Raw genomic sequence first — 25,554 nt, 5'->3', positions numbered from 1 at the left:
CTTAGCAGGTTGAGAGGCAGCAGAAGCCTGTAAAAGTTGGTCATCCCATTAAATACGCACGGTTCTGGTTAGGAAAAAAAGTAGTTGGCAACCCCTTTGCCCCATAAATTTTTTTTTACTTGTCTTCTCTTTTTAACAGGGCAAGTTTTCTGTTTACTATTTGGAGGAACTTGTCAATTCCCAGCAACTACAAACTGTGCCATTGGAGAAATTCCCGGGGTCTCCTGTGGCAGCAACGGAACCTGCTGCAGGGGTAAGTGATATCCATTGAGTTGTTTTGTTTTCGCAAAAGAGATAAATATACAGTAAATAAATATATATAAAAAGGTAAAGGTAAAGGGCCCCTGACATTTAAGTCCAGTCGAGAACAACTCTGGGGTTGCTGCGCTCCTCTCGCTTTACTGACTGAGGGAGCCTCAGTCTGTCTGCAGACAGTCTTTCCAGGTCATGTGGTCAGCATGACTAAACTGCTTCTGGCAAAACCAGAGTAGTGCACGGAAACGTTGCTTACCTTCCCGCTGCAGCAGTACCTATTTATCAACTTGCACTTTGACATGCTTTTGAACTGCTAGGTTGGCAGAAGCTGGGACCGAGCAAAGGGAGCTCACCCCATCATGGGGATTCAAACCGTGACCTTCCGATCGGCAAGCCCAAGAGGCTCAGTGGTTTACACTGCAGCACGACCCACATCCCCATATATAAACAGGACACTCCCCCCCCCCCCCGCAAATCAAGCATTCTATGTGAAATTGATGATGTCAGTCAAATCAGGACTTCCCATGCCTGACTATCCAAATCTGTAAAACTCCACCATGAGCTCACCAGCTGCCCTCAGGTAAACCAGGCTTTCACTCTCAGGCTCGATCTCCCCATCAGTATCATGGGACATAATAATACTGACGTGCTGTTACAGAAGGCTTTGAATATGTGTTTACTCATTGCTACCTTTTTCTCCATGGAGCTCAAGATGCCTTCTGTGGTTCTTCCTAATTTAATCCTCATGACGACCCTGAAAGGCCCAAGGCCACTCTGTGAGCCTCATGATGAGGCTGGATTTGAAGGCTGGTCTCCCATTTCCTGGTCCAGGACCTCAGGCTCTCATACTTGGAAGTGCTCTTCCAATGCTCAAAACAAAACATCAGTCAAATGAATGTTTCTGTTTTGCACAAGAAGTCCTTTCAAATAATGACAATTTAATTCCCTCTCTTTTGCACAGATGAAACTCTATTCTGTAGACTCTCGGGAGGATTTTGCCAGGGCCCAAGGACTGCGAACTGTACCTTTGGAGAGGTTCCAAACGTCTCCTGTGGTCCTAATGCACGCTGCTGTAATGGTAAGTGATACCCATGACTTGGTGGTCCCACTCGTGCAAATGTTTGCTCATTTTTAATCCTGTTTTCCTGATCTACACTCTACATCTTCACTGGAGAAAGCAGGGCTTTGCTTGTGATAAAGGAAATAATCACTGATCAGTGTATGGATCAGAGCAGCTGATAATATGCTCAGGGCATATTAATGCTATTTTTAGAAGTAAAAAGATGCATTCAGTTTTGATGCAGAACTTCTAGGTTTTGCATCTTCTTTTAAGCATTAGAGCCTCAAGGTATTCATCTGTGCACAGGGAATTTTGATGCCACAGATGTTCATATGGGTGCAAACTGTGCAAGCTGCTCTTCCCATGGGAAGTAAAAAATGGGGGCTCTGATCTAACTCTCCAAAATGTTAAGACAGCGCTGAGTAAGTGAGGATGAGCCAGCAGTCTGCTGCTGCTGAAGGAACACAAATACGATTTGGCAACAAAGATTCCCACTTCATTCTGCACTCACCAGAACTCACCTGAAGTACAAAAATAATGTTGACCGGAGCATCAGTCAAATCAGGACTTCCCATGCCTGACAATCCAAGTCTGTGAGACTCCACCATGAGCTCACCAGGTGGCCTACAGATAACCACACTTTCACTCTCAGCCTCGATCTCCCCATCAGCATTATGGGACATGATAATACTGACTTGCTGTTACAGAAGGGCTTTGAATATTTTTTCATTGCATTTATATCCCAGGTTCTTCTCAAAGGAGCTCAAGGTGCCTTCTGTGGTTCTTCCTAATTTAATCCTCACAACAACCCTGTGAGGTAGATCAGGCTAAGAGGGAGTGACTGGACCAAGACCACCCAGGGAGTCTCATGATGAGTCTGGATTGGAAGGCTGGTCTCCCATTTCCTGGTCCAGGACCTCAGGCTCTCATACTTGGAAGTCCTCTTCCAATGCTCAAAAAAAAAAAAAAAAAAAAAAAAAAAGGCTGTCAAATTAACATTTCTGTATTGCACAAGGAGTTCTCTCAAATGATGAAAATCTACTTCCCTCTCGTTTGCACAGGTGAACCTGCACTGTGTATACTCTTGGGAGGATTTTGCCAGGGCCCAAGGACTGCGAACTGTACCTTTGGAGAGATTATAAATGTCTCCTGTGGCCCTAATGCACGCTGCTGTATAAGTAAGTGATACCCATGACTTGGTGGTCTCACTCGTGCAAATGTTGGCTAATTTTTAATCCTGATTTCCTGATCTACACTCTATATCTTCAAGGGAGAAAGCAGGGCTTTGCTTGTGCTAAAGGAAATAATCACTGATCAGTATATGGATCAGAGTAGCTGATAATAGGCTCAAGGCATATTAATTCTATTTTTAGAAGTCAAAAGTTGGATTCAGTTTTGATGCAGCACTTCTAGGTTCTGCATCTTCTTTTAAGCATTAGAGCCTCAAGATTTGCCTCTGTGCACAGGGAATTTTGATACCACAGATGTTCCAAACTGTGCAGGCTGCACTTCCCATGGGCAGTAAAAACTGGCGGCTCTGATCAAACTTTCCAAAATGTTAAGACAACCCTCAGTAAATGAGGATGAGCCAGCAGTCTGCTGCTGCTGCAAGAACGCATATGTGATTCGGCTACAAAGATTCCCATTTCATTCTGCACTTTCCAGACCTCACCTAAAGTAAAAAAATACATCACAATATCCAGTAGAACCGGAGCTAGAAACCTCATGGTCCCTAAGGACCTGAACCAGGGAAGGAGTTCTTGAATGGCAGCAATGGTGATAGTTACAGGTAGGTAGCTGGGTTGGTCTGCCGGAGTCAAAACAAAATAAAAAAATTCCTTCCAGATACACACAATGGTGATAGTTCCTACTGCCTCTTAGAAATACTGGAGAAATGAATTGAAAAGCAACTGCATTCTGAGGCTGGAGATGAGAAATAACTTAATAGATCTATTCTAGCCTGTGATGGAGTCCTCAAAGCCAGCAGCTGCCAGCGGCCCATCCTGACATCCAGGATGGATCAGGGGATGTCGGCATTGATCTTTCAAATTCCTCTGAGAGCTCTTTTGGGGCTGGGCCTGCATGTCCTCTTCCTTTCTGCTACAGATTTCTGCATTGCAGGGTGGCCTTAAATGTTCCATTGAGTCCTTCCAACACTACAATTCTATGATCCTCCATCATCTCCTGAAGGTGAGCACTCCGACTCCAGGCTCATGAAAGTGCAATCGATTACAGGTTTCCTTCTTTCTTTTATTCAGGAGAATAATCAATGTAAGAGGAAATGGGGGGTTCTGCCAGAAGGAACTCACCAAATGCTGCCCTCCTGGTCTAAATCTTCCTGCTTACTGTGGCTTCAATGCACAATGCTGTGCCCTTGAATGACATCAGTGAGCAGCCCACATCCATAGGTATGAAAGCCTGATTGCTACGCTGATTCTTCTGGATCTTTGCTTGTGGAAGTGGTCCTGATCAATCCATTTGTGAAAGCAGGCAATGAAATAAAGATCAGTCTGTTCAGATGATCATCTAATCAAACACATATTAACCTGCAAATCTAAAATTGTATTTTTTCATTTTTAAAAAAAGCATCTATGACTAAATATGACCCACCTCCAGTGGAAGTGCATCATATCTGCCCAAGATCCCTCTTAACTGAAGTTCTCATCCCTGAGTCCCAGGAGGAGATAACTGCAGCCAATGCTTTTCATGCACCCAGGCAGAACTTGGGTTTCACTGCCAAGTTGGTTATGTGAACACAGGTGGGATAGGCTGAACTCAACCCAGACTGGAGCCATGACCTAACTGGAAATGATTATTCAGGAGCCACTGCCTTGTGGTTGCCCATAGGTCATTGAGAGTGGTATTTAATGCTGCTGAATGCACATCTGGTTTATTGATTTCCATGGGTGTACTCTGAGTAGGACTTAGAATTTTCTGAAGGGGCGTTTTTCAGAACTCCTTACCAGTTTCTAGACAGTCATGGCCAGCTGGCCCAGTTCAGGGCCAGGAGGTGCGTGATTTAGCCGGGCCTCCCTGAATTCTTACTTTCATTCTCAACATTCCGAAAAACATGGACACCTATTTGGCTGTTGCTGCTACAGTATAAAACCTCCAGTTCAGCCGGTTCCTTGACAGAGCAACTGTAGAGTTGTGTTCCTCAGAGTGCAACCTGCCACCCATCTTCCCTTGCCCCCCCCCCCAATTTTGATGGACCTTGTTGTAGTTGAGAGCACAGGAGACACTGATTTAGATGGATAGGCATGGAAAATCCCTGTTTAACTGAAGCTTTGGTCAAGTTTAGAGGCACCTTATTTATTTCACTACTACATTTTGATCTCTTTGTAGAGTTAGATCAGAGACGCCAATTTTTACTGCCCCATAGCAAGTGCAGTCTGCACAGTTCGCATCCATATGAACAATTCCCTGTGGACAGATGAAAACCTTGAGGTTCTAATGCTTAAAAGAAGATGCAGAACCTAGAAATGCTGCATCGGAACTGAATCCAACTTTGTACTTCTACAAATAGAGTTAACATGCCCATAGTGTATTATCAGCTAATCTGATAGATAAAGTGATTGATCGCTATTTCCTTTAGCACTAGCAAAACCCTGTTTCTGCTTCTTCCAGTGAAGATCAGAGTGTAGATCAGGAAATCAGAATCAAGAATGAACAAACATTCCCACCTGAGTGGGACCACCAACTCAATGGATATCACTTACCTGGACAGCTGAATTTATTACCACGACAGAGGTCCATGGCAAATATCCATAGGTACAGCTTGCACTTTAGGGGAACTCGCAAAATCCTGCCACTTTCCCCGCAGAAATGACGATACCCTGTGCAAAAGAGAGGGGAGTAAATTGCCATTATTTGAGATGACCTCTTGTGCAAAGCAAAACCATGAATTTGACGGACGACGTTTCATTTGGAGCATTGGAATAGCGTTTTCAAGTATGAGAGGCAGGCTGATGTTGTGCTTAGAGGGTCCAACTAGGACTTGGGAGACCAGCCTTCCACTCCCACCTTAGCCACGAAGCTTACTGGGTGACCTTGGGCCAATCACTCACTCTCAGCCTTACCTACCTCACAGGGTTGTTGTGAGGATTGAATAAGGAAGGTAAGAAAGTCACCAGGACCTCCATGGAGGAAAAGGTGAGATATAAATGACAGAAAAATGAAACTTCTTCCCCTGCTCCTCAACAACAGGAGCAGTTCCCTCAGCCTAAGGGCATCACTACTGTTTTCACATGTATTTAATCACAGATTAGGCACTGCCCCTGGGAACAAATCTTCTTAGAATCATAGAATGATAGAATTGCAGAGTTGGAAGGGGTGAGATATAAAAACACAGGTCCCACCTGGGACCCTTGAAATTAATTCTGAGCAAACTTGATGAAGCTGCATAAATTTATTTTAGTGATCACCAAAAGAAAACATATTTGCAAGATGGGTGACCAAAGCAGGCACACCTCGTTTCAACAGAACACATGTATATATTCCTTGTCCATGTGCAAGCCCCTCCTCTGTGCGCAGAGGTCAGAGATTTCACGACCGCCTGATTACATTCCTAAAATTCCCCTGTTTGTCAGACTCCCTCACAAGCACTTTTAACCACAAGTTGTTTTTAGCCACAGGTGAAAGCAGGTTTCATGTCTTGGTTCCAAGCACAAACTTATTGAAGCATGCAAACATCTGTTCTTCTTGCTAGAGTTCTTAAGCCAGAAGCTCCTAAAGAAAAAGCACCCTATAAATAACCCCCAAATACAAGCTATATTAAAAGGTCCCTGGATAAAAAATCCCTAATTGTTGCATCCTTATGGCCTGATGACCTTTACAAAAAAAGCAATAATTAAAAGCATTATTTATTCTGGAAAAGCAATCTGAAAAAGCAACATATATTTTTCACAAAGAGACTCCAAGGCTCATTTAGTCAAACTTCCTGCAATGCAGGAATCTCAGCTAAAGCATCCATGACAGATGACCATCCAACCTCTGCTTATAAACCTCCAAGGAAGGAAAGTGCACAGGCTCCCAGGGGAGATGCAAGCAGTGCAGGAAAGATGGACCTCCTAATGGACCACTCCACGAGATTGTCTCTTGGGAAGAGATAGGAAGTAGGGCTCATGGCCTATAATGGATATAAAACTACATGAATCACAAAAACAAGCATGTTAAGCAAAACGCATCCAAAAAGGTACAGACCAGGAGAAAAGCACACTGAAAAGTTTCTTTCTTGGTAGGTATGGCAACTGCAGTCGAACTGAACAGTCCAACCCAAAGAGGTTGTATCAAACTGCATTACAGCCGAGCTCTTACCCGAAATTCCACTTCCTTTCTATCCAGGCTCTGTGAAGCTGGCAACAGCTTTTGTGAGATGACAGGAAATCTGTTAAATGATATGGAAAGAAAACAGCAGGAGAAAGGCTGTTCTGCAGGTAAATATTAGGAAGTTCTCCAAGATGAATAAATTGCATAGGATGAGTTAAGAGAGAAGAGTTTGGATGCTGAGAGTTGCATGAAATACCTGTTTGTAGCCTGGAGCACAGGACAGATTGTCAATATATGAGAAAGGTGATTGTGTGGGTAAATCTTAGGATGATGTGCAAGATAAATAAATGGCCTAGGATGATTTAAGAGAAAGGGGCCTGGAGGGTTCAGATGCTATGCTGACAGTTACCGGATTTGGTACTGCAACACTATAAGTAGAGAGAACCTCCTTGTTCCATTCAAACTCCACTGCCTTCTGCCTTAGAGTGCCTTCCCTTTGGCAGAGATCTCACAAGAAACTGCAGCCATGAGGTTCCTCTACCTGGGATTCCTCTATCTGGTCTTCATCCTCTTCCATGTTGTTGCAGGTAAGAGGGCACAGGGAGGGAGCACCTGCTGGAAATGCAGAAGGTCTCAGGTTCAGTCCCAGGTATTTCCCCTGCCAGAGACCCTGAGAAACTGCTGTAGGTGGAACAACAGCATGAATTGGCTGCTCCCTCTCCTATTTGGCTCCTTAAAAAGGGGTGGTGGAGGATGAAAGTATTTAACAATATATTTAATATTGAAATTGAATACATGGCTTTTGCAAAAGCAGCAATGTTCAGGATGCAGAATGAGCAAGAAGGCAGGTTCCATGGTGGTCATTTATATTGCTGTGAATTTGGAAAAGTTAGTGTCCATGATCCCCAAGTACTTTCTAATTCCAGAGGTCCTGGATCTATGAAGAGTAAAAATCTGATGAAGGATTCTATTGTAGACCTACCCCAGCAAGTTTCTTTGTTAAAGAATGCCCACAGTTGCCACCTCAGGACCCCATGAGTATAGCCAATGAAGAGATGGTGCCCACTGGGCAAATGGGTGGGCCTTACCCTCTTCTCACCTGGCTGGGAGCCGAGAAAGACTATAGCCAGCACAGTTGGGTGTGAGCTGAGCTAGACACATTGGCAACACTACTGGGGAGATTACAGAAAATACCATTCTCAGAGAGGGCGCAAATGGCAAGGGATTTCTGAAGCTCAGAACAGCAGTAATTCTGATTAGCAGATGTTGAAAACAAAGGGGAAACTTCAGTAGAATGGAAGGAAGGCTGACTTAGTGGCCAGTTATGTGGGTCTGTGGGTGCATTATCTGCTCATTTTTCTCACCTTCCATTAGCAACCTGTAAAATTTAGGTTTGGCAGCTGTTCTGAAAAGATCCCAGGAGCAGTAATCATCATCAACATAATTTTATGATTTATACGCCACCCAAGTGGCTGGGTGCAGCTAAGTGCCAGCCCCCTTACAAGGTTCAGGAATCAGCTGGAGTGTTGGCAGAGAAGGAGGACCAATCTGACCCTTGCTAATGTTGGCCAATGAAACAGTAGTTAGCAGGTTGAGAGGCAGGAGAAGCCTGTAAAAGTTGGTCATCCCATTAAATACGCACGGTTCTGGTTAGGAAAAAAAGTAGTTGGCAACCCCTTTGCCCCATAATTTTTTTTTTACTTGTCTTCTCTTTTTAACAGGGCAAGTTTTCTGTTCACTATTTGGAGGAACTTGCCAATTCCCAGCAACTACAAACTGTGCCAATGGAGAAATTAAGGGGGTCTCCTGTGGCAGCAACGGAACCTGCTGCAGGGGTAAGTGATATCCATTGAGTTGTTTTGTTTTCGCAAAAGAGATAAATACGCAGTAAATAAATATATATATAAAGGTAAAGGTAAAGGGCCCCTGACATTTAAGTCCAGTCGAGAACAACTCTGGAGTTGCTGCGCTCCTCTCGCTTTACTGACTGAGGGAGCCCCAGTCTGTCTGCAGACAGTCTTTCCAGGTCATGTGGTCAGCATGACTAAACTGCTTCTGGCAAAACCAGAGTAGTGCACGGAAACGTTGCTTACCTTCCCGCTGCAGCAGTACCTATTTATCAACTTGCACTTTGACATGCTTTTGAACTGCTAGGTTGGCAGAAGCTGGGACCGAGCAAAGGGAGCTCACCCCATCGTGGGGATTCAAACCGTGAGCTTCCGATCGGCAAGCCCAAGAGGCTCAGCGGTTTACACTGCAGCACGACCCACATCCCCATATATAAACAGGACACCCCCCCCCCCCCGCAAATCAAGCATTCTATGTGAAATTGATGATGTCAGTCAAATCAGGACTTCCCATGCCTGACTATCCAAATCTGTAAAACTCCACCATGAGCTCACCAGCTGGCCTCAGGTAAACCAGGCTTTCACTCTCAGGCTCGATCTCCCCATCGGTATCATGGGATATAATAATACTGACGTGCTGTTACAGAAGGCTTTGAATATGTGTTTACTCATTGCTACCTTTTTCTCCATGGAGCTCAAGGTGCCTTCTGTGGTTCTTCCTAATTTAATCCTCATGACGACCCTGAAAGGCCCAAGGCCACTCTGTGAGCCTCATGATGAGGCTGGATTTGAAGGCTGGTCTCCCATTTCCTGGTCCAGGACCTCAGGCTCTCATACTTGGAAGTGCTCTTCCAATGCTCAAAACAAAACATCAGTCAAATGAATGTTTCTGTTTTGCACAAGAAGTCCTTTCAAATAATGACAATTTATTTTGAAGTGCTATTCCAAGGCTCAAAACAAAACGCCCGTCAAATTAACGTTTCTGTATTGCACTAAGAGTTCTCTCAAATGATGTAAATCTACTTCCCTCTCTTTTGCACAGGAGTACTTGTCGGAATCTTCAAAGCCATTTCAGAGGAATTGGCCACTCTCGGTGCCCAGCTTGATTCCCTGTTGATCCCCCCAGTCAGCGACTCCCGGCAAGACAAGGCGAGATCTCTATCGGCCGATCCTTCTTCAAACGTAAGAAGAACACAACCACTCCTCCCCTCTTCCCTGCCATCCCCAGGGAGGGGAAAGAGACAGACAGAAATGTCTTTACATGCCTTTATTTCTGTCTTTCCAGCAGTACAGAGGAACGTGTCTGCACTCTCTCACATTAGCAGCAGAGAGAGAATAACTCCACCCATGTACTTCTGGTACAGGGTCATGTGACACTCTGAGCTAACATCCGGTGCTCAGTGCACAGAATAGACTGTCCCTTGTTCCCACGGTACAGTCCCATAACATCAACAACCTGTTTGGCTTTCCAGCCATCTGGAGCACTCAGCAGCATTGCTCCTTTTTCGTAACAACCTCCCCCAAAAGAATCAATGCGTGTTGCGGCAAGCAAAGCGTGATCCAGAGAAGAAAACAAACAGTTGTTATACACATAACACTCCCCTGTTGTTTCAGTTCCACCCTTGGAACTACCCGCCACTGGTTTCCCCAGTGTACCTCTCTGGTTGTCTGGCTTCCAAGGAATGAGTGCATCTTCATTACCTTGGCTAGCAACTCTCTGTTGTGTCTTTGTCTCTGACTTAGACACAGCTCCAACCTGTTTCTGGTTGTTTACAACAGCAACACATGCAACAGCTAAGTTAGCAAACTCTTCTGAGTACCTTTTGGGTGGTTCACCTTTTGTGACTCTCTCAGACCTGCGTATGAGGTTCTGATCCTCTCTGCTCACTGGTTCAGTCTCCGGACTCTTAGGAGACCCAGTTCCAATAGTAAACAGTGGTTCATCCTTCACCTGTGAAGGTCTATCCATTGTGTGAGATTTCCTCTCAATGACTGTGACAACAGAGCTCTCTGAGCTATCGCTGTCGCTCTCAGTACCACTGTACTCTGTGAAATCATCATCATCATCTGAATCGTCCTCTGTGGGAAATGTGTGTACTATCACTCTCTCCTTTTCAGGAGCACTCTCCAGAAATTTTGTGAGAATCACCTGACCAGATTCAGACAAAATTACTCTGTAGAGACCCTTTTCATATCCCACAAAAATGCCTCTGGCATTCTTTACTCCACCTGGAGCTTCTGTCCTCACATGAGACCCAAAAACCTTGAAATGGGCAACAGAAGGTTTTCTCTGGAACAGTTTCTCAAAAGAAGAACTTCCCAACTCTTTCGAAACCTTTCTCACCCACGCATAACTAAACGACATGAGTGACTCCGCCCAGTACTCATGTGGCAGATGTGAACTAAGCAATTGCGCATTCATCCCCTTTTGCAATTCTTTGTTCACCCGTACACAGACACCCCTGTTCCACGCTTCCGCTGAAACAGCAACCTTGTGTCTTATCCCTTTCTTCTGCAGGAACCTCTGGAAATCCTGTAAAAGAAAAAACTGCTTCTTATCTGTCAAAAGACAATCAATGTTAGCATCATGCATAACTTTAACCTTGTCACAAAACTCCTGAAACCTTTCCAAGGCTTCCTGTGGCCTCTTTAACACATAAATCCAGACAAAGTTAGAGAAATGATCCACACACACAAGATAAAATCTTGCATTGCCTCTAGATGGTTCTAGAGGACCAATCACATCAGCATACACCCGCTGAAACGCTCTGTCGACCCTGGCCACCTTCTTGGCGCTCGTTTTGGTCACACCTGCAAGAGAAATCAAGTTAGACTCAGAATTACATTTCATGTAATCACTTTGCTCAAAGTCCAACAAATACAGTCCATCTTTCTCTCTGGCAGAAAGATATAACTCTCCATCTTTGAAGATCTTGCAGCTCTCAGCATCATAGGACAGTTTCAGTCCTTTCTTTGCAATCTGCGAAACACTCAGCAGATTGAACTTCAATTCAGGAACCAAGTAAACATTGTGTATAGTCAGGTTCAGACTCCTGAGATACACAGTTCCAATCCCGGTCGCTTCCAGCTTCTGACCGTTGGCTTGTTCCACAGCGAAGCTTTGCTTCTTAAACGTTGAAAAGAGCGCCTTGTGTGGGGACATATGAAAATTACAGCCCGTATCGATCACAAATGAGTGTCCAACATCTGGCGTGGTTCCTTTCGCCATCAGGGCCTTTGCAGGTTTCACCGAAGACTTGGTATGACCTTTGCCTGCTGCCTCAGGCTTTGCTGAGCGGCCCTTCGCTCCTTTCGGCTGGCGTGGCTTCTTGCAGCTCCGCTGAAGATGCCCAGCCTGTCCGCAATTGTAACATCGGACAGCGTTCAAAGCTACAGCATCCTCTCCAGTAGCTACATCAGTGGGGGAATTAGAACTCCGTTCTTCCCTCCCCCTGTCCTTCACCTCCAGTGCAGCAAGCCTGTCGTGTTCATTCAAAACAACGGCAGACACCCTCTCCGCGGTCAATTCATTTGCCGGAAGGGAACCCAGCTGACTGGCAACCGTTTTGTAAGTCCGATTTAAGCTGTTTATCATCATGAAGCAGAACACTTCCTCCTGCAGATGGAAATTGCGTTCCACCATCTGTTGGCGCAGATATTTCATTTCCGTCAGGTGCGCTTGAACATCTCCATCAGGCGCAAGCCTCAGATTGGTCAGCTTCTCAAAATACAGCAACGCTGAAGATCCAGCATCTCTCTGATGTGTTCTACGCAGCGTCTCCCAAATCTCACGCGCATATTCCAAATCCTGAACATGCACAAGTTGATCATCCGAGACACACAGAATTATAGCCGTCCTGGCCTTCACATTCTGTGATTCCCAACCTCGGGTTGGTGCTTGAGGGATGGGGTTCTCAATCACCCCAAAAATCCTCTGATTCTGCAGCAGGGCCTTCATCTTTACAGACCAAGATGAATAATTGTCATTAGTGAGGGGAGGCGGGTAAGGCAAGCCTCCCCCCTTTTTGGCATCCATTTTGAAGCCAAGTCTCAGCTCTCACACTCGAGCTAGTAAAATCCAAAAGCTCTTTTGAGCTGTTTTTCTGCCTCTCTCAGGCAGGCAATCTCCAAGCTGTCTCACTGTCCTTGCAAAGAAGCAAAGTCAAAACAACTTCTTTCGCAGTGCTCTGACTGAGCCAGCCCCAGGTGTCAGTAACTTTCCAAGTCGACTGACGGTCGTTGCCTAGCAACTGTGCATACCTCTTCTTCGTTATCTCACCACAAGAATCTCTGGTATGCAAGCCTAGGCTCTCAGAGCTGTTTTTCCAAGCGCAGCTCTTCTGTGAACCAGAGAATAAATCAATCTGCATTCACACTCTCAGCCCGATATTCAGCATACCTTTCCGGGGCTCCGATGCTTGGAAAACACCCCCTCTCGGTGTCCAGCCGTCTGTTCAGCTTCTGGCTGCAATGCAGACGTTATCTTCTTTCCTTGGTGCAGAGGATGGCACACAATCCATCAACCTCTCACCTCTCATGCTGATTCCCATGGATCAGATAACCATCCTCTGCTACCATATGTCGGAATCTTCAAAGCCATTTCAGAGGAATTGGCCACTCTCCAGGTGCCCGGCTTGATTCCCTGTTGATCCCCCCAGTCAGCGACTCCCGGCAAGACAAGGCGAGATCTCTATCAGCCGATCCTTCTTCAAACGTAAGAAGAACACAACCACTCCTCCCCTCTTCCCTGCCATCCCCAGGGAGGGGAAAGAGACAGACAGAAATGTCTTTACATGCCTTTATTTCTGTCTTTCCAGCAGTACAGAGGAACGTGTCTGCACTCTCTCACATTAGCAGCAGAGAGAGAATAACTCCACCCATGTACTTCTGGTACAGGGTCATGTGACACTCTGAGCTAACATCCGGTGCTCAGTGCACAGAATAGACTGTCCCTTGTTCCCACGGTACAGTCCCATAACATCAACATCCTGTTTGGCTTTCCAGCCATCTGGAGCACTCAGCAGCATTGCTCCTTTTTCGTAACAGTACCTCCATTGTGTGGACTCTTCGGAGGATTTTGCCAAGCCCGAAGGACTGTGAACTGTGCCTTTGGAGAGATTACATACATCCCCTGTGATCCTAATGAACGCTGCTGTAGGAGTAAGTTATATCCATGGCTTGGTGGTCCCACTCGTGCAAATGTTTGCTAATTTTTAATCCTGTTTTCCTGATCTACACTCTGCAACTTCACTGGAGAAAGCAGGGCTTTGCTTGTGCTAAAGGAAATGATCACTGATCAGTTTATGGATCAGAGTAGCAGATAATACGCTCAAGGCATATTAATTCTATTTTTAGAAGTAAAAAGTTGGATTCAGTTTTGATGCAGCACTTCTAGGTTCTGCATCTTCTTTTAAGCATTAGAGCCTCAAGGTTTTCATCTGTGCACAGGGAATTTTGATGCCACAGATGTTCATATGGGTGCAAACTGTGCAAGCTGCACTTCCCATGGGCAGTAAAAAATGACGGCTCTGATCTAACTTTCCAAAATGTTAAGACAGCGCTGAGTAAGTGAGGATGAGCCAGCAGTCTGGTGCTGCTGCAAGAACACATGTGTGATTTGGCAACAAAGAGTCCCATTTCATTCTGCACTTTCCAGACCTCACCTGAAGTACAAAAATACATCACAATATCCAGCAGTAGAACCGGAGCTAGAAACCTCATGGTCCCTAAGGACCTGAACCAGGAGAGGAATTCTTGAAAGCCAACAATGGTGATAGTTACGGTTAGGTAGCTGTGTTGGTCTGCCGTAGTCAAAACAAAATGAAAAAATTCCTTCCAGTAGCACCTTAGAGACCAACTAAGTTTGTTCTTGGTATGAGCTTTCATGTGCATGCACACTTCTTCAGATACACACAATGGTGATAGTTCCTACTGCCTCTTAGAAATACTGGAGAAATGAATTGAAAAGCAACTGCAATCTGAGGCTGGAGATGAGAAATAACTTAATAGATCTATTCTAGCCTGTGATGGAGTCCTCAGAGTCAGCAGCTGTCAGCGGCCCATCCTGACATCCAGGATGGGTCAGGGGATGTCAGCATTGATCTTGCAAATTCCTCTGAGAGCTCTTCTGGGGCTGGGCCTGCATGTCCTCTTCCTTTCTGCTACAGATTCCTGCATTGCAGGGTGGCCTTAAATGTTCCATTGAGTCCTTCCAACACTACAGTTCTATGATCCTCCCTCATCTCCTGAAGGTGAGCACTCCGACTCCAGGCTCATGAAAGTGCAATCGATTACAGGTTTCCTTCTTTCTTTTATTCAGGAGAATAATCAACGTAAGAGGAAAAGGGGGGTTCTCCCAGGAGGAACTCACCAAATGCTGCCCATCTGGTCTAACTCTTCCTGCTTACTGTGGCTTCAATGCACAATGCTGTGCCCTTGAATGACATCAGTGAGCAGCCCACATCCATAGGTATGAAAGCCTGATTGCTACGCTGATTCTTCTGGATCTTTGCTTGTGGAAGTGGGCCTGATCAATCCATTTGTGAAAGCAGGCAATGAAATAAAGATCAGTCTGTTCAGATGATCATCTAATTAAACACATATTAACCTGCAAATCTAAAATTGTATTTTTTCATTTTTTAAAAAAAGCATTTATGACTAAATATGACCCACCTCCAGAGGAAGCCCATCATATCTACCCAAGATCCCTCTTGACTGAAGTTCTCATCCCTGAGTCCCAGGAGGAGATATCTGCAGCCAATGCTTTTCATGCACCCAGACAGAGCTTGGGTTTTGCTGCCCAGTTGGTTATTGTGAACACGGGTGGGATAGGCTGAACTCAACCCAGACTGGAGCCATGACGTAACTGGAGCTGATTATTAAGGAGCCACTGCCTTGTGGGTGCCCATAGGTCACAGAGTGGTATTTAATGCTGCTAAATGCACATCAGGTTTATTGATTTCTATGGGTGTACTCTGAGTAGGACTCGGAATTTTCTGAAGGGGTGTTTTCTGGAATTTTGAGAATGAAAGAAGGAACTCAGGGAGGTGCCAGGGAGGAGGTGGGACTGAAGAGTCGGGAAGGGCGATTGCTGCCTAGTGATCAAGATCCCTGACTCAATCATTGATCTGGGTCTTTCTTTTCAACTTTAATTTATATACATTAATTCATAACATAGCCAAGTATAATTGCAGATGCCAATTAAAATAAAATACAAGCAGAAAAGGATATCTAAAGTTCAACATACAGGAACATATATCCATGCCACTTTCAATTTGTTTGTTTAGACATTTCTCTCCCAACGTTCCCCAAAGAACTCAAGGCGATGTACATCATTATCTCCCATGAGCCCATGTCTCTCAGGTCTTAGACCAAAACCACACTGGTCCCGTTGCCCTTAGTTCCTTAGTCACCACTACCTATAAGGCCCTCTGCCTGCTTCCCTGTAACCTCGCCTCTTCCAATGAAGGAACTGCCAGAAGGTCCTTGGAGCTGGACCTCGGTGTCCGGGCTGAATAATGAGGGTAGAGATGCTCCTTCAGGTATACTTCCATAATGGGATTATTGACTGGTTTGGAAGACTCCAGGGAGGAGAAAGAAAACAGCAGCAGAATGGAGAAACAATGTTAGGAAACCAGGTTGGGGCAGGGGGCACTGAAATGGACTGAGGAAAGGGTACCTTTTGTTGGAAAAGAAGCCTCCTAGGGAGAGGCTGGCAACTCTCCCAGACTCCCGGCTTGCTTACCGGTGATCTGCCCTGGCTGCAATCCCCGCAAGTCCAGGATAGATCTCAATAGGCGACATTTCCCAGCGTGGAAAATGCACACCCCCTCCCTCCTTGCTTCCCTAGCAGGGAAAGGAGATAGTCAGAAATCCTTTTACATCTCTTTATTTCTGACTTTGCAGCACTACAGAAAACATGTCTGATCAGTTCAGACTTCAGCAAGCAAGTGACAAAGACTTCCCACACATACACAACAGGAAGGTCTCATATTACACTCAGAACACAAACTCTTGAAGCCTGTGAACTTCCAGGAAGATTCTTTCCCACAGCTAGCCACATCATGTGATGATTTCAAGCTACCAGTTTGCAGCTGCATTGCCTTCATATCGTAACGCCTTTGGGGGGGCGGGGAGGTAGTGTTGGTGGCTACCTTGAGTGGGCTCAGCTCATCCTCATGCTGCTTATAATTTCCTCCCCCTCTCCCTTTGGCTTCAACCCACGCAGAATAAACCAGGGCTTGTGGGAATTGCAGTTCATGGATGATGGGAATTGTAGTCCAAGAACAATCGGAGGGTCACAGGTCCACTATGCCTGATATCAAGACAAGATTGCTTATCCATCAACAGTCCTGATTCAACTGGGACATCACAGAATTACAGAAGCTATCCCAGTTTCTGATTGGCTGTCCCGGTTTTTGTGCTGAGCTCCCTTGCCAGTCATCTGGCTCTTGTGAGAGCTCAGCACCCAAAGACAAATGTCTTTGGTGAAAAAAAGGCAGCTGCACTTTAGTCCATGGAAGCAGAGGAGGAGGGGGAGCTGCTGGTGATGCAGGTCAGGCTGCCCCCACTGGACCCATTAGCCATGCTTCCTCTGCCCAATGCTGCCCCCACTGGAGGAGAAGGAGACAACAACAACCGGGGGCTGAAGAGGGGAAGCCCCAGCTCATTTACCCGGGAGTATGGCACTGAAAGACACAAGTCCCAAGTTTAATTGGCAAAATGTTGGAGGGTCTGAGATTTTGTTATCTAACAATCCATCCATTTTCCCTGTGCTAATGTTTGGTTGTATGCCTGAAAGTCCAGTAAACTGGGCAAGCCTCCGGTGTGTCATAGCTTAGAAACACTGAACAGAACAGAAACCTGGATTCCAGAAACAACTGAAGCAACCTTTTGCCAAATTTACTTCCGGATATTCTGTTATGGTTGCTGTTGCACAGAGACATCAGAGGACAGCCAATGCTAGCCCTGCTCAAGATATTCTATAAATTGGGCAAAGTCGGTATCGCTTCATATAAGTAACAGTGACTTTATTTATTCAGCTAAGAACTATCAGTTCAATATTTGCAGAGAGTCAATTAGATATTTAGGTATAATCATACCAATGTATATCACCGAATTAGTAGCATGTAATTTAAACAAAGTAATCAATGAGTTTTCTTTATATATTAATAGATGGGAGTCATTTAACCTGCCCTTATGCGGAAGGGTTAATACTCTCAAAGGAACATTATTACCAGAATAATCTATTGTGTGAATAGAATTCCAGGTCATATATGTAGTAAATTTTTCCAGAAAAGGAATTCCTTAATTTGGAAATGTCTATGGGGTTCTGCAAATCCAAGAATATCCTTACTAAAAATGCAATTATTAATTAAAAAATGAGGATTTGGCATTTAAGAAGGATATTGACCAGAGGAGCAGAGGAGAGCTGTACAATGATCAAGGCTCTGAATACCAAGCCTTATGTTGACGACGGCTGAAGGAGTTGGGTACCCATATTTTTCGCTCTATAATACGCACCAGACCATAAGACACACCTAGTTTTTGGAGGAGGAAAACAAGAAAAAAAAATTCTGAATCTCAGAAGCCGGAACAACAAGAGGGATCGCTGCGCAGCTAAAGAAGCGATCCCTCTTGCTGTTCTGGCTTCTGGGATAGCTGTGCAGCCTGCATTCACTCCATAAGACGCACATACATTTCCCCTTACTTTTTAGAAGGGGAAAAGTGAGTCTTATAGAGCAAAAAATACGGTATGTTGAGTCTGCAAATGAGGAGACTGAGAGGCAATATGATAGCCATCTCAAGAGCTGTCATGGAAGTGGGAGCAAGCTTGTTTTCTTCTGCCTTGGAGGGTAGGCGTCTAACCAATTGGTTCAAGTTACGAGAAAAGGATTCTGATTAGATATATGGGGGGGAATTAATGAATGTAAGATCTGTTCAACAGTGGAACGGTCTCCCTCAGGAGGTTGTGGATGCTCCTTCCTTGGAGGTTATTAAGCAGAGGTTTGGTGGTCCGGGATGCTTTAGTTGAGATTCCTGCGTTGCAGGGGGATGGAGTAGATGACCCTTGGGGTCCCTTCCAATTCTCTGATTCTATAATTCTATCAATATATAAAGAAACCTCATTAGGTACTTTGTTTATATTACATACTGCTAATTGGGTAATATCCTTTGGTATGATTATACCTAAATATCTAATTGATTCTCTGCAAATATGGAACTGATAATTCTTAGCTGAATCAATAAAGACACCTTTACTTCCAGGAAGCAATTCCGACTTTGCCCAATTTATAGAATATCAAGAAGTATGACCAAAATGATCTATCATTTGTATCAATCTTGGAAAAGAAGTCATGGAAAAAGGAAATAAAATTTACTGCTCCTCATACACTTATAGAAAATCATTTTAAAATGAGGTGCAGGTGGTATTGAATGCCAAATAACCTGGCCAAGATGTATAAAAATGTGGCAAGTAAATGTTGGAAATGTAAGCAAATAGATGGCTCATTCTTCTATATGTGGTGGACATGCAAAAAAGCTATAGGTTTTGGGGGAAAACCAATGGTTCAGGACCTGCTCTCAGAATGATCAAATTATTTTAATAGTGGCTGAATTTTTGAGTGATGTCCATGTAGAAAATCTGGGCCATTATAAAGGGATTTAGTGGTTATTAATTAATTGGTGATGTGCTAGTGTTGTATTGTATTATTTATGCAAATTGATTTTCCCTGGAGTTAAAGATCTGACTGGGACAAACTTTGTTATGTTGAGCTCGTATTTTGCACAATTTGTATATGGTGTCTGATAATGTGTGGTTAGCTAGGCCTAATAAAGGATGTGTATATAAGGTTTTTGGGAAACAATATATAATGAAATGAAGAAAATGTTGAAAAAGGCTATCCCACCAAAGCCTAAAACTTTTCTTACAGGCATAAGAGGGACAAAGGTTCCAAAGGCGAGGACTAAACTATTTATGTACAGTAGCTAGAAAATCATATGCACAGAAATTAAGAGATCACAATGATGAATGTTTCTCGAAGAATGGAGGCCTTTTGTGGACTTAAAACAACCTGTAGTCAGATGAAATTGTGGGCAGGATAAAAGCAGCGGAGGAAAAATGCTAAAATAACTGCAGTACAGAAACTTTTTGTAACAGATAAATATATAACGCAGTAGAAAAGGTCTAAGTAAAAACATTGCGGAAGTGGGGGCGAAAAGTCAATTTATGAAACAATGTGACTATTTGATAGGATTATCATTGTGAATATGTCTGGGGGAAAATTATAAAGAATTATACTACACAAAAGAGAGAATGGTCTACACTGACACACAACAGTTCTTCAGGGTTGCCGATCGGGGAAATACCTGGGACTCAACCTGAGACTTTCTGCATTTGCAGCAGATGCTTCCCTCCCTCCCCCCCCCACAAGATTGAGCTGCCCTCTTACCTGCAACAACGTGGAAGAGGATGAAGACCAGAACAAAGCTCAGGTAAAGGACCCTCATGGCTGCAGTTTCCTCTGAGCTCTCTGCCAAAGGGAAGGCACTCTAAGGCGGAAGTTCTTAAGCCAGAAGCTCCTAAAGATATAGCTCCCTATAAATAACCCGCAAATACTAATTATGTTAAGAGGCCCCCAGATAAAAAATCCCTAATTGTTGCATCCTTATGGCCTTATGACCTTTACAAAAAAAGCAATAATTAAAAGCATTATTTATTCTGAAAAAGCAACATATATTTCTCACGGACTCCAAGGCTCATCTACTCCAACCTCTGCAATGCAGGAATCTCAGCTAAAGCATCCATGACAGATGACCAAGCAGTGCAGGAAAGATGGACCTCCTAACGGACCGCTCCACCAGACTGCCTCTTGGGAAGAGATAGGAAGCAGGGCTCATGGCATCTGCTTTTGCTGGAGGTCAAGATAATTCAGGCACCTCCTAGCCCTGAACTGTGTCAACTGGGCATTAATGTCTAGAAATTGGTAAGGCATTCAGGTTTCCCCTTTCCCTTGCTGTACCATGTTTAGTTTTGTTTTTTTAAAAAATTGTACATAAGCCACTCTGGGAGCCTTTTGACTGAAAAGCAGAGTTGCTGTTGTTTAGTCGTTTAGCCGTGTCCGACTCTTCGTGACCCCATGGACCAGAGCACGCCAGGCACTCCTGTCTTCCGCTGCCTCCCGCAGTTTGGTCAAATTTCTGATAGTATTCTGCTGTATAAAAATCCCTCGCATTACTGCTTTGCTAGCATGCCATACTACACACATTTTTGCTCCTTTGTTACAATTATTCACAAAATAATCAGTTAAGTTTTTCTGCACTTTCTCATTTATTTTTTGATCATCCAATAAGTTCTCATTTAGTCTCCATCGAAAGGTTTTTTCCTCCATTTCTTTTATTTTACATTTTATTGCATTATGATCCAAAAGTATTTTTGGTTGTATTTCTATTTTTGTCACTCTTGGTGTTAACTTGCTGGATATCCAAACATAATCTGTTCTTGACATTGATTGATTTGGTTCTGAAAAATAAGTAAATTGTTTTTCTAATGGGTGTCTTAATCTCCAAACATCTACCAAATTAAAGTTATCAATCAAGGAAAAAATAGTCTTAGGTAGTTTTCCTTCCTTCAATTTTTCTCTTGGCCTCAGCCTATCCATTTCCATTGAAACCACTCCATTCATATCACCCATTATTATAAATTTCTGATCCACAAATTCAAATAGTTTTTCTTCTAAATCTTTATAAAATTCAGTTTTACTTCCATTTGGTGCATACACTCTGACTATTATCTGTTTTTCACCTTGACATGTGACTTGTACCGCAATTATCCTACCTTCTTCATCTTTAAATATCTGCCAAGCCTCAAATTTATTTTTTATATACAAAACCACTCCTCTCTTCCTGCTTCTGTCTGATGAAACAAATTCATTTCCCATTTTTTAATTAATCAATACTCTTCTATGCTTTCTCACCACATGAGTTTCTTGTAGACAAATAATATCCAAATTCTTTTTTTAAGGAAATGTTCAATTTTATTTCTTTTCTTTTTATCATTAATTCCATTAAAATTCCATGTCCATAATTTCAGTGCCATTTTGTGTTCCCTTTACCAGCAAAAGTATAAAAGTCTTAAACCTGTCCTTCTTCCTCTTCGTCTTCTTTTTCTTCTTCTTCTTTACTATCCTTTTCATCTTCTTCCAATCCTGCCAGACCTGTAAATTTAATCTTTTTCCCTTTATGGTAAAAGGAGATCCCTTCTGGAAATTCCCACTTAAATTCAATTTCATTCTTCCTTAATGTCTGTGTCAATGGTTTGTAATGATCACGTTTTTTTCAACAAACGAAGTGGGACGTCTTTAAAGATGATTATGGGGAAGGATATCCTTGATAAAAATGTCAGTTCTGCCAAAAATGCTCTTTCTTTTCCAGACGATCCCAATAATTATTGGGACAAAATGTTTTAAAGGTTGGCAAAGGGATCTTTCTAATTTTATCTGGCAAGGTAAGAAGCCAAGAGTAAGGTTCAAAGTACTGATGGAGCCTAGAGAAAGGGGCAGGTTCGCAGTCCCAAACCTCAAGCTGTATTTTGAGGCTGAATGCATGACATGGCTGAAAGATTGGATGTTACTGACAGACACTGAAATCTTAGACCTGGAGGGCTGGGACAAAGTTTTTGGGTGGCATGGCTATCTGGGTCACGATAAAATAAAAGCACATAGAGGATTCACTAATCATTTGGTGAGAAAGGCCCTATTCAAAATCTGGGAAAGAAATAAAACAATAGTAACAGCCAAAACTCCCTGGTGGCTATCACCTATAGAGTCATCAGCCTTGCATAGAAGCAATATGAAAGATAGCTGGCTAACATATAGGGAACTTGTAGAAGAGATAAAAGATTGCCCAACACTAAAGAAATTTGAAGAATTAAAAGAGAGGGGGGTGAATTGGTTAGAATATTTTCAATTAAAAACAATATTTGAGAAGGATAGTAAGCTTAAGGGGTTTGATAAAAAAATCTCGGTATGGGAAAAAGAAATTTTATATAACAACCAACAGACTCTCTCAAAAATATATAAACTGTTACAAAATGGGAAAGTAGAAAAGGAGGAAAAAGGAGGTGCTATTAAAAAATGGGAACAAGATCTGGGCCAACCAATTGAATATAATGAATGGGAAAGACTATGGACAAAAAATATAAATTTTACCGCATGTTACCTTATAAGAGAGAACAATATGAAAATGTATCACAGGTGGTACCTGGCACCAGAAAGGCTTGCAAAAATGAATAAAACATATAATAATAAGTGCTGGAGATGCAAGATACAAAAAGGAACCTTCTACCATATGTGGTGGACATGCCCCGAAATTGGGAAATTTTGGAGCATGATCCACGAAGAAATAAAGAAAATATTAAGAATATCATATAGTAAAAGGCCAGAGGCATTCCTTTTAGGAATTTTAAATGGCGATATTCCAAAAGACAAAAATATTTTTTTCTTATACACAATGTCTGCAGCAAGAATCCTGGTGGCTAAGTACTGGAAAGGGAATCAGTTACCCACTAGGGGAGAGTGGCTATGTAAGGTCTCAGAATACTTAGAATTAGCCAAATTGACAGATATAATAAGACAAAAACCAAAAAGTGAAGTTAAAAAAGAATGGGAGTTCCTAACTGAATACCTCAAAAGTCAAGGTTTGAGGGCAGAAATCTGGCTGAGTCTGGAATAACCTTGTGAAGTGAAAGGATATGAAAGAAGGATTTATATCTAGATGTTAGGATAGAGAGGATAAAGAAAACAGGAAAACAGGAAGACAGAATGAGAGATAAAGGAGGTGCTGTGGGATTGATGGACGTCAATGTTTTGTTGTTGTTTGAGTGTTTATAATATTAACTTGTAAGATATGGATTTGTTTGTTTGTTTGTTTTTTGTCTTTTTTAGTTTTCGAATGCTGATTTTTGTGTGTTGTGTATTGATATCTTTCGTGTTGTTGTTGTGTGAGCCAGATCAGTCCATTCCTGAAAGCAGGCAATGAAGTGAATATCAGTCGGCTCAGATGATCATCTAATTAAACACATATTAATCAGCAAATTCAAAATTGTATTTTTTCATTTTTTTAAAAAAGCATCCACGGCTTAATATGATGCACCTCCAGTGGAAGCGCATCATATACCGGTATTTCCAAGATCCCTCTTGACTGAAGCCCTCTTCACCGATTCCTAGGAGCAGATAACTGCAGCCAATGCTTTTCATGCACCCAGGCAGAGCTTGGGTTTTGCTTGGTTTATGTGAACACTGAACTCAACCTGGACTGGACCCATGACCTAATTGGCACTGATTATTAAGGAGTTACTTGGCGCTGTGGGTTAAACCACAGAGCCTAGGGCTTGGTGATCAGAAGGTCGGAGGTTCGAATCCCCGCGATGGGGTGAGTTCCCGTTGCTCGGTCCCAGTTCCTGCCAACCTAGCAGTTCGAAAGCATGAAGTGCAAGTAGATAAATAGGTAAGGTATTTACCAGCGGGAAGGTAAACGGTGTTTCCGTGTACTGCTCTGGTTCGCCAGAAGCGGCTTAATCATGCTGGCCACATGACCCGGAAGCTGTACACCAGCTCCCTCGGCCAGTAAAGCTAGATGCGTGCAGCAACCCCAGAGTCGGCCACGACTGGACCTAAGGGTCAGGGGTCCCTTTACCTTTACCTTGTGGTTGCCCATAGGTCATTGAGAGTTGTATTTAATGCTACTGAAGGCACATTAGGGTTATTTCCATGGGTGTACTCTGAGTAGGACTATTGCTGCCTAGTGATCAAGATCCCAAGTTTAATCATGATCTGGGTCTTTCTTTCTTTTAAACTTTAATTTACATATATTTATTCATAACTTAACAAAGTTAATAATAATAATAATAATAATAATAATAATAATATAATAACAATAACAATAACAATAACAACAATAACAATTTATTATTTATGCCTCGCCCATCTGGCTGAGTTTCCCCAGCCACTCTGGGCGGCTTCCAATCAAGTGTTAAAAACAATACAGCATTAAATATTAAAAACTTCCCTAAACAGGGCTGCCTTCAGATGTCTTTTAAAGAGAAGATAGCTGCTTATTTCCCTCACATCTGGTGGGAGGGCGTTCCACAGGGCGGGCGCCACTACCGACAAGGCCCTCTGCCTGGTTCCCTGTAACTTGGCTTCTCGCAGCGAGGAAACCACCAGAAGGCCCTCGGCTCTGGACCGCAGTGTCCGGGCTGAATGATGGGGGTGGAGACGCTCCTTCAGGTATACAGGACCGAGGCCGTTTAGAGCTGTATGCTTACAGATGTCAATTAAAATAAAATACAAGCAGAGAAGGATATCTAGAATTAAATGCATAGTAACAAATTTCCATATGAATTCCAAACAAATAATATTGAAAGGTTCCAAGTAACAAAAATGGCTTTACATTCTCCTATGTCTTCTTACTCCAGTACGTTATAAAAAGACTTCATTTCTTGGTCAATACATTATCTTGCTGTCTGCCCTCTCTTGTTCTCATCATATACAGAAGCTGTGCAAACCATGTCCCAGATTTTAATTATTCATTAGCTCATGACTGGTGTTCTCATCCCCCCCCACCCCAAATTTTGAAATTCTGGCAGTAGCACACCCTCTGACATTCCTCAGATGAAATTAGGGACCTTTTTCAGTCCCACCCTGACTCTTCTCGATCTTCATCTCCCATTCTCCCCATGCAGAACATTTCCTATCAGAAGAACAATGGGACACAGCACACATGCCCTCTACCATCCTGAAAAACAAGATCCCCTTAATCATGACTTTATTCTATTTTATTCTTTGGTAGATTTCCAAACAGAAAAACACACAGCAATAGATAAATTTTAGAAAGGGGTGTGATTAGATGCAGATGCACAAAGTGCCCTGTCCCCCCAGAAAATAAAAATAAATCCAGTCTCCTTGTGCTCCACTCTGCTCCCCCTGTCTTCCTACCCAGGCAAGAATTTTGCTGGATATCACCCACGGTCCTTCCTTCTCTTTTTGAAACAGCTGGAGGATGAACGGCAATTCTGAAAGGTTACAGAAGAGATAATGATAGGACAAGTTAGTACAGATAGTTCGA

At 43.2% G+C, this 25,554-nt stretch overlaps 2 protein-coding genes across 4 annotated transcripts in view; both read left to right on the top strand.

The window, feature by feature from the left end:
* Positions 1-3,831, top strand: part of LOC310758746 (uncharacterized protein) — a 63,791-nt gene extending 59,960 nt beyond the window's left edge. For both annotated transcript variants that reach the window (XM_083605665.1, XM_083605666.1), the window contains exons 2-5: positions 140-253; positions 1,217-1,333; positions 2,377-2,493; positions 3,574-3,831. In XM_083605665.1, coding sequence (XP_083461791.1) covers positions 140-253; positions 1,217-1,333; positions 2,377-2,493; positions 3,574-3,581 — 356 coding nt within the window. In that variant the 3' untranslated portion in view covers positions 3,582-3,831. The remainder of the gene's footprint in view (positions 1-139; positions 254-1,216; positions 1,334-2,376; positions 2,494-3,573) is intronic.
* LOC310758748 (uncharacterized protein) overlaps positions 1-25,554 on the top strand; it is a 299,601-nt gene that overhangs the window by 143,856 nt on the left and 130,191 nt on the right. The window contains exons 2-4 of one of the 2 annotated variants that reach the window (XM_083605669.1): positions 6,659-6,750; positions 7,171-7,232; positions 8,305-8,418. In XM_083605669.1, coding sequence (XP_083461795.1) covers positions 6,659-6,750; positions 7,171-7,232; positions 8,305-8,418 — 268 coding nt within the window. Of the gene's footprint in view, positions 1-6,455; positions 7,233-8,304; positions 8,419-25,554 lie in introns of those variants that run through there. The other variant, XR_014545866.1, reaches the window with a different exon arrangement.

Source organism: Podarcis filfolensis (genome assembly GCF_964270895.1).
Source record: "Podarcis filfolensis genome assembly, chromosome: 3".
NCBI lineage: Eukaryota > Metazoa > Chordata > Lepidosauria > Squamata > Lacertidae > Podarcis > Podarcis filfolensis.
The sequence above is the reverse complement of the archived record's forward strand: the minus strand, read 5'-3'. Positions and strand labels throughout refer to the sequence as shown.